A 15008-nucleotide genomic window follows, 5' to 3' on the forward strand; every position below is an offset into this window, starting at 1 on the left:
CAATGAAACAGGTTTTCCCATTTGTTAAATAAGTACAATGTATATAAAGGGGAGACATTGCTCTGTTGATATGTGCCCTCATTGAAAGGTGCTCTTGTTTATTAGATGGCAAGCACATTAGTGTTGGAGGGAACATTCATGTAAGTGGTGTATTGGTTCAAACCTGCTGCATTGACTACTGGTCCTTACTATTCAGATGTGTTTTTTATGTTTTGGCCATGCTGCAGCACTGCTTGTCTTTGAATTGCAAAAACATTCATCGTTTTTACTTTCACAGCTATGCAGAGAATGGTGTGATTCAGCTGCTGGCTAAGGACGTTCGGCCACGTGCTCGTACTGTGTACCAGTGGCACCAGCTGGAGCCAGGAATGGTTGTCATGCTTAACTACAACCCAGATGAGCCCAAGGAACGTGGCTACTGGTATGATGCTGAGATCCAGAGGAAGCGGGAGACGCGCACCCAGCGAGAGATCTATGCTAAGATTATCCTTGGGTAAGGCCATCGTTGCATACAAGTTGGAGTTGTTGTGCTTTGTAGCATCTGTTACGACTTGTCACATATAAGAACATTTCACTGGCTGTGGTAGATGATAAACATTTTCTTTAAGGTCTGTTGTAACAGTATCTCATAGTTTGGTTTTTGAATGCCACAGCAGCAGGTGTGTAGAAGCTAATTTCCTGCTGTGGTATCAGTGGATGCCACTGAAACAATTTTTGACAGTTTAACCAACTGTGTGTATGGTTGTTTGGAGGATAAATGGCTTTCATTAACATTACGTCTGATTATTGTATCTGATATCAAACGGGTTTAGTTTTGTGTTGATGACGACCTAAAATATAACTAACCTTTTTGTACATGCATCGGGAGCTTCCTGTTATCCTCATGTTTGTCATTTCTTTTACCTTCTGTTTAAGCTTGGACAACATGGAAAGCAGGAGGAAGTTAGATTATATTGTTTGACTATTCTAACAGGTTCCTTTATGTTTTTTGTTTAAAATGTAGCGATGCTGGTGACTCTCTTAATGACTGCCGCACCATGTTCGTCACTGAAATCTACAAAATTGAGGAGCCTGGCTCGTTGGGTGACGCCCCTGCTGGATCTGAGAGTCCACTAAAAAGTGGGTTTAAAAACTGCATTTAAAATTGCAAAGATGTGTAGCAGTAGTCATAATCTAGAAATCTGAACTTAACCTTTCACTAAGGAATGTTGCAGAATGAAATGAAATGCATAATCAAAATGAATGCAATCTTCAGGATCAAATGGACCTGAGTGCAAGCACTGTAAAGATGATCCCAAAAAGAACTGTCGCTGGTGTAACTGCCACATCTGCGGCATCAAGCAGGATCCCGACAAACAGCTGCTGTGCGATGAATGCGACATGGCCTATCACACCTACTGTTTGAATCCTCCACTCACCACCATCCCTGAGGATGAGGACTGGTAGGTAGATTCAGAAATCCAGCATTCATTTAAAATTGAACAGAGCCACAAAATCATCAAATGTTAGAATGGAAGACTTGAAAAATTATCATCAGTGTGTCAGGCTCGGGTTTACCTTTTACTTTACATTTTGCAGGTATTGCCCAGGTTGTCGTAATGATGTCAGTGAGGTTGTGCTGGCTGGAGAGAAGCTGAAGGAGAGCAAGTAGAAAGCTAAGATGGCTTCTGCTAGCTCCTCGAGCCAAAGGGACTGGGGCAAGGTGAGTGCTAACACAATATGAATCTTAAACTTATCAGCTTTTTTTTTTTTTTTTCTCATTATGGGAATGACAATTACACATCATAAATGATTTGCCTTATCTTCTATTTTAGGGTATGGCCTGTGTCGGTCGAACCAAACAGTGCACCATTGTTCCATCCAATCACTACGGCCCAATCCCTGGCATTCCTGTCGGTTCCCTATGGAAGTTCAGAGTCCAGGTCTGTTTTGTTTTTTTGTTGTTGTTTTTGTTTGTTTTTTCTTTTCCTTCCTCACTTCATGGCTTATCATCGTTTGTGATGACTTATTCCTGTACCCTGGAATAATAATGGTATAATAATAATAATAACTGTTTAATTTCCCACCCTTAGGTCAGTGAATCTGGTGTTCATAGGCCTCACGTAGCTGGAATTCATGGCAGGAGCAATGATGGTGCCTATTCTCTGGTCCTGGCAGGAGGCTATGAGGATGATGTGGTATGTTTTTGTATGTTCTAGGGCTGCCACAAACGATTATTTTGATAGTCGACTAGTCACTGATTATTTTTGCGATTAGTCGACTAATCAGATCATGCATCCATTGGACGTAAAACGTACAGCTTACTGCACAAGAATGCATCTGCTCTTATATAACTATCATTAGCTTACAGCTTTAAGTGTTTAAGGTATGTGCTAACTAAAAATAAAGACAAGATGATAGTTTATTAAATTTTAATGAAATTTGCAGATTGTTTTGGTGAAGTTAAATAAACTCCTTGCTATCTAAAATATAACAGGACACCTGAGTATATTCTCGAGCATCTCACACTTCTGATAATCAGTTGTCTGCTTGACGTTTATTCAGCTGTGTAAAAACTATAACTTTAATCTCAGCCAAACCGATTTACTCAGGAACAAATAAAATACTAAAAAAAAAGCCAAACAATAACATTTTGAAGTTATCTATGTGACTCATATATATTTAACCTGAGTAGCGAGATTTGCCGGGAGTCCGGTGTTCTCACCAGCTCTAGTGAGCCTTGCCCCCGGCTAGCTATCGAGCTAGTGGGTAACAGACATTGGAGCGCTTTTGAAAATATGTGGTGTCTTGATAAACTGAGCAGATATTTGAGGTTTATACAGTTACATTCTCACCTGAAAATATGTTAAATGTTTATTTTGTGACCCAGAAAGAATAATAAGAGCAATATTAAAACTAACTAGCTGCCGCCGTTTATGTAAACTGAGCTGGGCTGCGCTATGAATTCTGGGACACAGCTTCTTCTTCTTCTTCTTCTTGGTTTAATGGCAGCTGGCATCCTTGTACATGCAGTGCTGCCATCTTCTGTTTCAGTCCGTTATTACACTCTTAAATCCTACTACTTATCCCTGCGTCTTTTGTGATCTTACAAAGCTTCAAACGAGGCGTCGACTATTAAATCAGTCGTCGACGATTTTGATAGTCGACGTAATCGTGACTAGTCGACTAATCGTGGCAGCCCTAGTATGTTCTTTAAAGAAAAGCAAAGTAGTGAGAACATGTTACGGGGGGGGAAGCTTGCTGTTTGTTTTGATCAAAATGGTGTCAAATAATACTGCTTTTCAAGTGTTAGCAGTCATATTTTAAAACACTGTATTTATTTTATGCAATAGCCTGATGAGAAACTTTGTGAAGTTTAGTGCTTTTAATATCTTTGGTGCTTCTTAAACTATAGGATGATGGTAATGAGTTCACCTACACTGGCTCTGGTGGGCGAGATCTGTCTGGAAACAAGAGGACTGCGGAGCAATCATGCGATCAGACACTTACACACATGAACCGGTATGACAAGGCTATAAAAACTTACTGGTGTTAATTTTCAAGTTGTCTGCTTAGATCTTCCTTTGCATATGTAAATCATCTGTTTTTGGGCCTCATCAGGGCGCTGGCTCTCAACTGCAACGTCCCTGTCAATGACAAAAATGGAGCAGAAGCCAAAAACTGGAAGGCAGGCAAACCAGTTAGAGTAGTACGCAGCTGCAAGGGACGCAAGCACAGTAAATACTGCCCCGAGGAAGGGAACAGATACGATGGAATATATAAGGTATGAAGGAAAACTAGAATTTCTTTTTTGCCTTCGGTAAAAAATCTGCAGTGATTTCACAATATTGCAACTATTTTAATTTTACTTGAGATCTTTGTCTTACTTTAGGTGGTGAAGTACTGGCCAGACAAAGGAAAATCAGGCTTCTTGGTCTGGCGGTATCTGCTGAAGCGTGATGATGACAAGCCAGCACCATGGACCAGAGAAGGCAAGGAACGTATCAAGAAGCTGGGTCTCACCATGCAGGTAGAGATCATTAGATTATATTGTCCATACAATTTTTTTTTTATATATATTTTTTATTTTATTTTGTTTTTTTATTTTTATTTTTTTTTGTTGGTTTCTTTTCAGCAATGGTGGATATTTTTTAGTACTTGGTATGGTGCTGGATAAAATAAACATTGTGTTCTTCTGTATTTTGTTGCGAAAATGAACTTCTGCATTACTAAAAATATTAAGTATAATGTAATACACTTAATGTAGCCTTGTAAATAAATACATTACATCTTAGATGTTTTCAATTCATTAATTACCTGCTGACTGTTACATATTGTTGTAGTGTAAGCTAATAAACTACTTACTTCTACAAGCTATTCCTCAGTTCAATCCCCTCAGAGGTTGGAGCTCAGCTTTATTTCATTATGCTGCACTTGTTTTCTGCTGCCATGCAACATTACGAACACACCCCTTTAGCACGACACAGAACACCCTCTTTGTACTGTCAGTTTCACACTTCACCCTAAATACACAGCAGATAAAACAAAATTCCACACCACAACACCTGTGACTGCATTCACACCTAAAGTCTCCTGACAGAAAGTGAACTGTTATTGCTGGGTATTTATTGGGTCGTGGTATTGACACGAACAGTGATATTTATTGTGAGATGTGTCCCTCTGGAATCTTGTGTGCAATAAATATACAACTAAATGACTAAACTTTATTCTCAAAAATGAGACGAATGTAAGAAACAGGCTGAAGAGGATTGTTTTGTGTATGATGACCCCTATTGATCATTTACAGTCACTAAAAAAATGCAGAAAAGAAAAAACACCCACACACACACACGCATGACTGCATCCATCATGGCTGCCAACTATGGCGTTATTTTTGTGCCACTATTCTGAGCGCACGTAAAAAAAAATTGCAGGTGCAAGTGTTGCATTTTGAGGAGAAATTTATTTTGAGCGTAGAAAAGCTGAATTTGAGTGAACAAAATTCATTGCTGCGTGCAAAAAACGTATTTCAGTGTTTTCGCTTATCCATATACACACACAATAGCACCCCCTCTCGCTCAGTTTTTGCATTTGCGCTTGCTCGCAATGTGTTGCTTGCGCTCACAAAATTCTCTGCTTCGTACGCTCAACTCTCTGTACACCGTTATAAGTGTGCCACAAAACCAACCAATCACAGACTTGGTTTCAAAAATTCTGATTGGCTCTTACGGTCTCCAATCAGCTCGCTAGCTACTGCCTTCCGGACACTGGAAACACTGTCCACTCAGCCTCGCTTCTTGCAGATAGAGGGATTTTTGATTTACTCTGCAGCTAAAGAAGAGATGGCAGAATCAAACAATGGCTCCAATAATACTACACCACAGTATCAGGTGAGTTAAAAAAATTTTTTGTGAAGTTAGTAATTTGCTGTCCTTTCTGTTTAATATGCTGTGAAATTGTAGTTACAGATGCAGCTGTAGAGTTTAAGCTAGCCTTATGGGTAATTACCAGCGTAGTTGTCTTACTGAGGCAGTGTATCCTAATCATGTTTTTTAGGGTAATGGTGCAGTTGAGTCAGCAGTAAGAAATCTGGTGTCTTTGCTGCTTAACAACATATCCACAAATCCTTCAGGGAGGCCAACAGAGAGTGGGCAGCCGGAGCCTAGAAATCTGACTATCCAGCAAGAGATGACAAGGTTTTTGCTTTTTTTGTGTTTTTTTTTTTTTTATTTTAACCTTTTGCAATCTTTTCTGTTAAAGTTATTTGGTTTGTGGATTTATCAACATTGATTTTTAAATTAAAATGTGCTATTAAGGACTGATGTCATATTTAATAACTTTATTAAACAATAACCCTTATGTTATGCAACACTGCATTTTTTAAACTCATGCATTTTCATCCCACATATCATTTCCAGGATATTTCAAATCACACTTGAGCCGTGGTAAAAAGAGATGTTGAACATCTACTAAGCAGCTTGTTAAGGCAGGCAGTAAGACCACAGGCCTCAGTTTTTATTTGCTGTCAAAAAACACATCCTACATACCTTTGCCAGCTGAGGAGCTTGAACTCCTACAAGCTGGCATGGGGAGACAAACAGTGTCTCTTCCAGAAGATGGTGACCATGCAGAGGTAAGTTTGTGTAGTCAGTATTAAAATCAGTCATTGGCAGACGCATTTAGCCTGAATCATATGCCACAGTCCATTTAGTGTTCCATTCTGCTTAACTGTGTTTTTAACTAAGATTTCTAGACTTCTGGAAGAAACCTTTCCAAAAATGGAATATCTTTGTGGAGGATGGCTCTTGCATAAGGCAACAGGTTTGTTGTTAATTCAGTTTTTATGTGTTTTTTTTGGCATTCTTGCGTGCTCATACTGCATTATGATTATGTAGTTGATACTTTTGCTGCTTGATTGTTTATGCTATCTTTCTGTCAATAAAGGTGGCGGTGGTCTACGAAAGCTCACTGTAATTCCACCTGAAACAGAAGGATATTCTGTCAAAACACTGAAAGCTGTGTCAGGAGGTGGCAAATCCACTTTTTACATAGTACCTCTTCAGGAAACATTAGACAGATCTCCTCTACCTCCCGACTCACAGCACTTTTCAAAGATGCCAAAGAAGATATGTTACCAGTGTAATGAAGTTATGCCTCTGCAGATGCTTGCAGTACACATCAATACGTGCAAAGGAAAATTCTCTCCTGATGAGACTGATGATGAGGTGAGACAATTTTGATGAAATCAAAATGAGCAATTTTGATTAAATAATATAGTATCACAATTACTGTTTTTTGATTCAGCAGGAATCGGAGTTATGCATTGTGAAAAGCAAATGCAAGGTAAACCTAGCACATTAGTAAAAACCATAGTAATTACAATGAATTTTGTATCGGTAATGATCTTTCTCCCACTATGCATAACATGTACCCCTTTTTTGAAATTGTAGGTTATTTGTCCAATATGCACTAGGATTTTCCTGAAGATGAGATCACAGTCCATGCGAGTCTGTGTGGGGATAGGTAATCTTTTTTCAGCCTTTTATGAAAAAATGTTAATCAGTAACAGTCCACGCAAACATATGTAGTTTTTTTTTTGTTTGTTTTTTTAACTTTGTTTTGTCAACAGCTTTCAATGCATGGTGCCTGAAGAAAATGACCAAACTACAGGGACACCAGCTCAAACTTCAGTATGCACAACAGACAGGTACTTTTTGCTCTATTATAGTTCATATACACACTATTATGCAGAACCATTTGTTAAAATTATGTGTAAGATCTTTTACACAATAACTGGGGTTTAATTTCATATAAAACATTTTATGATCACGCTACTTTAAATTATTGTTAAAGGTTGTTGCACAGAACATGCTGCAATAATTTCTAATCACGTTTAATGTGGTAGCCTCTTTTAATCTAAAGATGATTATTTTTCTTTGAGAACTTAGGATGTTTTCTACCCTGTTTTTGTTAAGCGTGGAAGATGTATTGCGTTGCCTTGAACAACAAGTCGACACCACAACAGAATTTAAGTTGTGTGTGGACAGAGAAGACCTTCCAGACAGAGGCATTCTCCAGTGGCAGAGAAAAAAAGCTGCATCTCCCACCAGTGTTCTTAGGGTGGTTTTCATTGGAGAGGCAGGCGTGGATACAGGAGCACTTAGGAAAGAGTTTTTGAGTGGTGAGTTGCCTATTACCTGTTTTGTCCTAGTGTCAATAAATAATGGATAACTTAAAAATGCGGATATTTTTTGCATGAAAGACATGATTTCAGGTATTGAAAGCAGATTCTTTGAAGGACCTGAGAACAAGGGCAAAAACCCCAAGTATTCTCTGACCGATCTTGATAATGAAAACTTCAGGTTGGTTACATACGAGCTTTGTGTATTACATTTAATACGCATCCGATATTTTTGTAAATGTTACCTGAAAATGAATTATAATCATTTGTCTACACAGAACTGTTGGTGAAATAATTGCAGTCAGCCTCGCCCAAGGAGGCCCATCTCCTGCCTTTTTCAAAGAATGGTGCTACAATTTCCTCTGCTCAGGAGAGGTTGATTTCAGCTGTCTGTCTAAGGAGGACGTTGCAGATGTGGAATCTTCCCTGCTCATCTGCAAAGTGAGCACCTGGTTTAGCTCTGGCACATGATATATTATGAGTATGGTGTTTTTAAACACTTTTAACCTTCTGTATTTCCTCTTTCACATTATACATTTCCAGGTTGAAGATGCAGCAGACATACAGTCTCTGATGATGTGGGTTGATGAAATTGTCAGCTGTGGATACACAAACCAGATAAAGATGGATAGTAAGGAAAGCATGATCCGGTAAGGGAGAAAAAATCAGAGAGATCATTAACCCACCCCCTCATCCCCAACTAGTTTTTCATTTTGTTTTTTTTGTTTGTTTTTTTAAGTGCCATTGTCTTACACTCTACAACAAGACTGATTCCAATGCTACAGCAGCTCCGAAAGGGCATGGAACTGTATGGTCTTGTGAACCTGATGGCTGTAAATCCTGAAGCTTGCCACAGTTTGTTTGTTCCTGGGAAAATCCTCAAAGTAAGTATTAACATAGCAGCTTCAGTCTGATCCAAAGACAGTCCACTTATCTGTACTGTAGTTATCCTGTATTTATTTTAGTTTTGAATGAACAATATATCTATAATATAATCTACTTTATTTCCTTATTTACAGCCAGACGCTGATTTCATTATGATGAGCTGCCAACCACATTTCAGTGAAAAGGGGACATCTAGGGAGAGAACTGAGAGGAAGATCATAAATTTTTTTGCAAGATTTCTTGCAGGAGATTGAAGTATCAGGTACTATATAGTATTAGCTGTATATACCTATAGTATTGTATATATACCGTATGCATCTGTTAAATATTTTTGCTTTAACATGCAGGGCACTAGAAAGTATTCTTAGTTGTTAATTTAAAACATTGTAATCCAGATTGCTTTTTATTTAGAAAAGACTTCAGAAACATTTTCAAACATCACAGATGGAAACACAGGCGGTGCAGGTGGTGAAAATCAGAGTCTCTTGCTGTCCACCATGTGCTCCAGTGGATGACCGGCCAGTCCCATGTTCCCATCCTTCCTGATGAAAAGAGACATTTCAAAATAACATGCAAGTTTGACCACGAATGTAAGGAGCGGCTGGGAGATCACTCCATTTGTTACCCAGTTGTGAGTGCATGCACTTGTACTGTGACTTTTCCAGTGCAGCATCTGGACACTTACACAGTGTTTAAAACCATAATGAGTGCCGCAGTTGAATATGGTGGTGGATTCCAGAGTTTAACACATTGTTGTCTTGTAATTTGGAAACTAAATGAGTAAAAATGTTTCTAAACATTAGCTGTTAAGATGTTCGTAGCCGTTTCATGAAAATGACAAGACTTCAAAACTTTGTGTAGGGTCCTACGTTGATAGATAATAAGCAAGTGCTTTGTTTGCTTGTCTACTTGTAATCTGAATGTTTTAGCAAAGAAATCCAGTATTTGAGAACTTAAAAGAACGTTGACTTTCACGTCCATGTTAAGTGTCACTGTTGGTTTGACACCTGTAGCAAGAATTGTATGTACAGGTCACGACCGTGTGACTCAGAATGTTCCAAGGGATTAATAGTTCTCTGAAGTCCCTCCAGGGTTTCCTCATCCAGTGGGCATTCAACTTCAGGAACCACAACTGTGCTGTTAGATTCTTCTTGCAGTACAGCACTCTCCCAGTCAATGCCTGGATCCTGAAGCTCCTTCAAATCCACAAACATATATAATGGTCATTATTCCAGAATAGGTACTTTTGGGAGGAATGTTATTTTGTGTAAGCGTTTTTTCCATTAAATACAACAATTTAAAAAGAATGCCTGAGGGGGCAAACTCCTCAAGATGGGTGGTGACCATGGGGGCCATTTAGAAGTCGGCCATCTTGGATACAACTTTTGTTTTTTTAATAGGAAGAGGGCCATGTGACACATCAAACTTATTGCCGTTGACATGTCGAAGAGGTTAACACGTGAGGAGCGGATTGAAATTGTGTTGATATCTGGTGAACGCAGTAACCGGGTCATTGCAGCAGATTTCAATGCAAGACACCCTACGAGACCACCCATCTCCCATGCTACAGTTAGCAAACTGCTTGCTAAGTTTCGTGAAACTGGTTCAGTGTTGGATTTGCCAAAATGTGGACGCAAGAAAACTGTCACTAATGAAGAAACATCAGTGGCTGTCCTAGCTTCATTCAGCAAGAGCCCACAGCGTAGCACTCGCCGCATGTCACTGGAGAGTGGCATTAGTCGAACATCCCTTCGGCAGATATTAGCTACTCACAAATGGCACCCTTACAAACTCCAGCTACTGCAGCATCTCAACGAGGATGACCCAGATCAGCGCACAGAATTTGCAGAATGGGCAAAACAAAAATTGGAACAGGACCCTCAGCTCACGCAGAAGATTTTGTTCAGTGATGAAACTTTTATGTGAATGGTGAAGTTAACAAACAAAACCACCGCTATTGGTCTGACACTATCCCACATTGGATGGATCCCTCCAAGACTGTTGGGACAACAAAAGTGATCGTTTGGTGTGGTATATGGGGTACAACGATAGTGGGTCCATTCTTCATCAATGGAAACCTCAAGGCCACTGGATATTTGAAATTGCTACATGATGATGTGTTGCCCTCTTTATGCACTGAAAGAAAGAAAAAAAAAAAAAGAATGCCTTTGTTTTCATGTTCTTCTTACTGTAATTTAGATTAGTGGTAATTGATAAGCAAGAATGTATAAAATCACCAGAAGCATCTCCCAGATGTGCTACAAGTGTTTAATTTGTTAATTTCAGAAGAGCAGAGTTAACTGCTAACTAAAATTTTGAAATTCAACATTTAAATAAATACATTAAAAAAAAAAAAAATCAGATTATGATCTGGTACCTCAAGTCTCTCGCCCTTGTCCAGCTCTTGTAAATGTCCCATACACCAGAGCTGTTCAGGAGTGAGACCACCTTCTGTCCTGAGGGTATGATTATTCCATCCTCCAACAAAGGTGACAAGATCTGCTCGGAGTCGAGGGACAAAGATGTAGTGGACACCAAAGAGATGAATGACATCTGAAATGTCAAGCAGGCCATCCTCCTCGAGTTAGTGAAGAATATCATGGTACTTGCTAGTGACTGCAATCCAGACATCACGCCAAAGTCGTTCTACTCTGTAAATATGTCTGTGAAGGTTCTCAGTCATCCAGGTCATCGTAGTCAAAGGAGCTTGCAAAGAAAAGCGTCTGGACTTCTTTAAGTTTACTTGAAGACGTTTCACCTCTCATCCGAGAAGCTTCTTCAGTTCTAAGGTCAAATGGTGGAGAGTCCCAGATATAAACCTAGTGGGATTATCCCCCCACAGAGGGACAAAAGGACCCCCTGATGATCTTCTAATCGCCTGAGCCAAGGTGTGAAACTGGGTGTGGGTCCCAATCAGCCAGAGTTTCGGGTGTGTTCATTGTGAAACCTGGCCCCACCTTATCATGCGAATTCCTGAGGTCAGATGGCCCAGGATGTGAGTGGGCGTTAAGGCGTCTGGGAAGGGATCTCAAAACTGGATTATAGATGGCAGAGAGTTGGTGTCGTAAACCCCCGCCTCTGTTCAAAGATGGTCGCTCACAGTGGACATAGATGGCTTCTTTCACTCCTCTTTCAAACCATCTGTCCTCTCTGTCCAAAATGTGAACATTGGCATCCTCGAAAGAGTGTCCTTTATCCTTAAGATGCAGATGGACTGCTGAGTCTTGTCCTGTGGAGGTGGCTCTTCTGTGTTGTGCCATTTACTCTGTAAATACATTTGAATTTGGATTTCAGGTATTTCACGCTTCAAATCAATATCAGAACTGCTACAACAATCTACCCATGCAGTCAATAATAATATAAAAAACATCAAAAGACTAACCTCTGATTGTGGACGCTCTTTCCAGATATGAAACTCGCTCTCCCTGTTCCTCTTGTGGCAAACATGAAATGTGCAATGTCCAGGTTTTCTACTCCTTGATCTGCCCTAACCCTATGATAAAAATACATTTTTAAGGAATTTTTAAAGTTTTCTTTAATGAAACTTGTTGCTAGCATATAAATTAAATCAGGGCATAAAACCTTGATGGCAAGCCGTGAAGCTGGGCTGATCTCAGGAAAAATGAGAATGCAGTTTTTGCCCTGTTGTTAGTTGCTGCATCCAAGTACAGGACCTGCAGTAAAAACAAATGGAAAATTAAAGATCTGGTTTCAGATCATGTATAGTTTTTCAGTTAATAATGCAGTTTCATAATAAGTGTTCAAGGAATATTGTACGGTTCTATGTTCATAACCATAATTCAAAGCTTGAGTAGTCTATACATCAATATTGGTAGTACTTATCAAAAAATGAAAATGGCCTTTTAGTTGAACCTTTTTTTGTAAAGAACTGATTATAAATTTAAAAAAAAAAAATTGCAAATCGTCCACTATGTTGGCTTGCTGAATAATTGATGTTCATAAAAAAATAACCTAATAAAGCTCTCATTTCAAAACTACCAAATATTCTACATAACAGTTAAAATTTTACCTTCCTTGAGTAGCCATCCACTCCACCAAAGATCACAACATTGTACCTGTTTCAGAGGGAAAACAATCTCACTAAGGCTTGATTTGCAGAACATGTAAGACATTGAAAATACATTTTTCAGTATGCACACTTGCCACTGACTTAAACTGGACACTTGTCAGGTGTGCTGAAAATAATACCAACATTTTTATATGTTTATAAGTTCAATGAGACTAAATATTTTAGTTCTCTTGTCATGATTTTTTTTTTAAGTTTTCTGGAGCACTTAACATATTATGTGTTGATAGGCTTGTTATCATGGAAAATATCGATATACAAAGTGTAAATAATTGCTCAAGAAAATTTACAATTAACAATATTACTGGTTTTGTTACACATCCTGTATTCCTTTTACTTAATATTACTCTATCAAGTGCTTTTTAAAATATTATAAATACACTGAAAGACCTATCAGATAAGGTTGATTAAAGCAGATTTAAAGTATAACGTGCATCTTTCTGCCCAACTTGTGTTAGAGCTATATAAGTGGGTATTTTACCTTATTAGCTTGTGATTTGTGTCTATGTGGACCAGGGAGAGAGGGCCTCGCACCAAGTAGCTTCTTCGCACAACACAGCCTAGTTCTGTGATCTGTTTGAAGATCCCTACAGCATCAAGTCGATGCATGGAGGCCATCATTCTCCACCACTGTACACGGAGACCCATAGAAACCAAATGTCCTTGAACCATTCGATAGCCAGCATTTGGCATCTGATTTTTGATAGCCGATATGATGTTGTCCAGCTCTTGGTCATTCATTGTGCTGTATGTTCCTCTCACAGACAAGTCAAATTCTTGCATCCTCCTGTAGATTGTTCTTCTTGAAACACCAAGACATTTAGCAATGCAGCTGACTGGCAGCTGAATGTCCAACAAATTCTTGAGTTTTTCTCTCTCTAGTACGATTTTGGGGTGGCCAGGTCCCAGACCAACTTCTGTTTCCAGTTCAATAATGGCCACAGAGCTGATGTTAATTTCACACTGAACCAGATGATGAACGTTTTGTAGAGTCTCTGTAATCTCTGACAGACCGCCTATTTGCTGAGAGAAAGATTCAAACAGAACAAGCTCATGACGAGTCAAGAACTCCAAATAATCCAGATTTAGTGGTTGTTGGTTTAAAGCAGCTTCCAGTTTAGAGAGGAGTCTATGCATCATTTGCTGTCTCAGTATGTCCTGTTAAAAGCAGCAAAGAACATGGACAAGTAGTTAGAAAAATACAATGAAATGATGTACCTCAGACAAAAATAAACAACCCATAAAACAAACTACACGAGGTACATCATTTTTCAAGTTTGCAAATTAGCTAACGTCAGTTATCAAGCGAATAATAATTAACAAAATGATTTTATATTACTTACATGTGGCCACCACATGCTGTTTTCGTGCTGCTGTTCAGTATTCAACGACATAAAAGAGAGCTACTCAAATATAATTTGGAAAAATGAGTCAATTGGCATGGTTGTATGATGCAACTACATTATACTACACCAACAATAGTCTTAAAAAAATAATATATTTTAAAATAAAATAATTAAAGATATTATCCGCAAATTGGGGTTTAATAGAGTTTAGCTGGATTTAGCTACATTTCGGACAGTGTTTCCGGAATGCAGTAGCTAGCGAGCTGATTGGAGACCGTAAGAGCCAATCAGAATTTTTGAAACCAAGTCTGTGATTGGTTGGTTTTGTGGCACACTTATAACGGTGTACAGAGAGTTGAGCGTACGAAGCAGAGAATTTTGTGAGCGCAAGTAACACATTGCGAGCAAGCGCAAATGCAAAAACTGAGCGAGAGGGGGTGCTATTGTGTGTGTATATGGATAAGCGAAAACACTGAAATACGTTTTTTGCACGCAGCAATGAATTTTGTTCACTCAAATTCAGCTTTTGTACGCTCAAAATAAATTTCTCCTCAAAATGCAACACTTGCACCTGCAATTTTTTTTTACGTGCGCTCAGAATAGTGGCACAAAAATAACGCCATAGCCAACTACACACAAATCAATGAGAACGAAAGTGCTTATAACACAGTAATTTCATTTATTGCATTTTAAATCAACCTTTCATCCATGGTGGCCTTACAAAAGTAAACATATTTCGTCACACTCCATTTTCACTCCGATAAGCTGGCAGGAATGACTGCAGTTCAGTCTTTAAAGCGGTGAGGTTGTGCTTCCGTGCACGTTTGTCCTGAATCCCTCAAACGCCTCCATGTTGTCGCATGAGCTACTGGGTTTCTTCACCACTCATCGGCGGCCCTGTTAGAGTCCTCGTCGGCTACAGCACAGTCCAGGCGCTGCACACCGGGAAGCGCCAGGTCCCGTTCGTTAAGCTTTTCCAGAAACGACGAAAGGAGTCGTTTATTCAAATGGTCCGTCAGCGTCCTTTCCT

At 39.1% G+C, this 15008-nt stretch overlaps 2 protein-coding genes and 1 pseudogene across 5 annotated transcripts in view; 2 read left to right on the forward strand and 1 right to left on the reverse strand.

Annotated features, from left to right (window-relative positions):
• Positions 1–6453, forward strand: part of LOC146372515 (E3 ubiquitin-protein ligase UHRF1-like) — a 30070-nt pseudogene extending 23617 nt beyond the window's left edge. Inside the window, exons 7-18 of the transcript XR_014802823.1 lie at positions 278–493; positions 1004–1119; positions 1256–1442; positions 1579–1702; positions 1815–1922; positions 2073–2177; positions 3395–3501; positions 3601–3763; positions 3872–4009; positions 6036–6112; positions 6225–6300; positions 6424–6453. The product of XR_014802823.1 is annotated as an E3 ubiquitin-protein ligase UHRF1-like (transcript). The remainder of the gene's footprint in view (positions 1–277; positions 494–1003; positions 1120–1255; positions 1443–1578; positions 1703–1814; positions 1923–2072; positions 2178–3394; positions 3502–3600; positions 3764–3871; positions 4010–6035; positions 6113–6224; positions 6301–6423) is intronic.
• Positions 4914–8807, forward strand: LOC146372517 (G2/M phase-specific E3 ubiquitin-protein ligase-like). The gene is made up of 12 exons (XM_084952322.1): positions 4914–5369; positions 5536–6300; positions 6424–6704; positions 6787–6822; positions 6930–7002; positions 7109–7186; positions 7455–7660; positions 7742–7841; positions 7939–8101; positions 8204–8310; positions 8400–8544; positions 8680–8807. Exons 6-12 carry the CDS (start codon positions 7119–7121, stop codon positions 8797–8799), a joined length of 909 nt encoding a protein of 302 aa, XP_084808448.1. The 5' UTR covers positions 4914–5369; positions 5536–6300; positions 6424–6704; positions 6787–6822; positions 6930–7002; positions 7109–7118; the 3' UTR covers positions 8800–8807.
• A 113-nt stretch (positions 8808–8920) lies between these two features.
• Positions 8921–14813, reverse strand: LOC146372518 (uncharacterized). 3 transcript variants are annotated; one of them, XM_084952320.1, is made up of 7 exons: positions 14700–14813; positions 13114–13790; positions 12576–12621; positions 12128–12219; positions 11928–12038; positions 10923–11810; positions 8921–9741 (listed from the first exon to the last, which is right to left on the reverse strand). In XM_084952320.1, the coding sequence occupies exons 1-6, from the start codon at positions 14709–14711 to the stop codon at positions 11744–11746; spliced, it is 1005 nt and encodes a 334-aa protein (XP_084808446.1). In that variant the 5' UTR covers positions 14712–14813; the 3' UTR covers positions 8921–9741; positions 10923–11743. The 3 variants fall into 3 exon arrangements, with proteins under 3 accessions (XP_084808446.1, XP_084808445.1, XP_084808447.1); XM_084952319.1 differs by having other exon boundaries at positions 8921–10681; XM_084952321.1 differs by having other exon boundaries at positions 8921–10681; positions 14678–14792.
• Positions 14814–15008: the final 195 nt, after the last annotated feature.

The sequence above is a fragment of the Perissodus microlepis genome, chromosome 15, assembly GCF_051167445.1.
Source record: "Perissodus microlepis isolate ML-2025 ecotype Zambia chromosome 15, ASM5116744v1, whole genome shotgun sequence".
In the NCBI taxonomy this organism is placed as follows: domain Eukaryota; kingdom Metazoa; phylum Chordata; class Actinopteri; order Cichliformes; family Cichlidae; genus Perissodus; species Perissodus microlepis.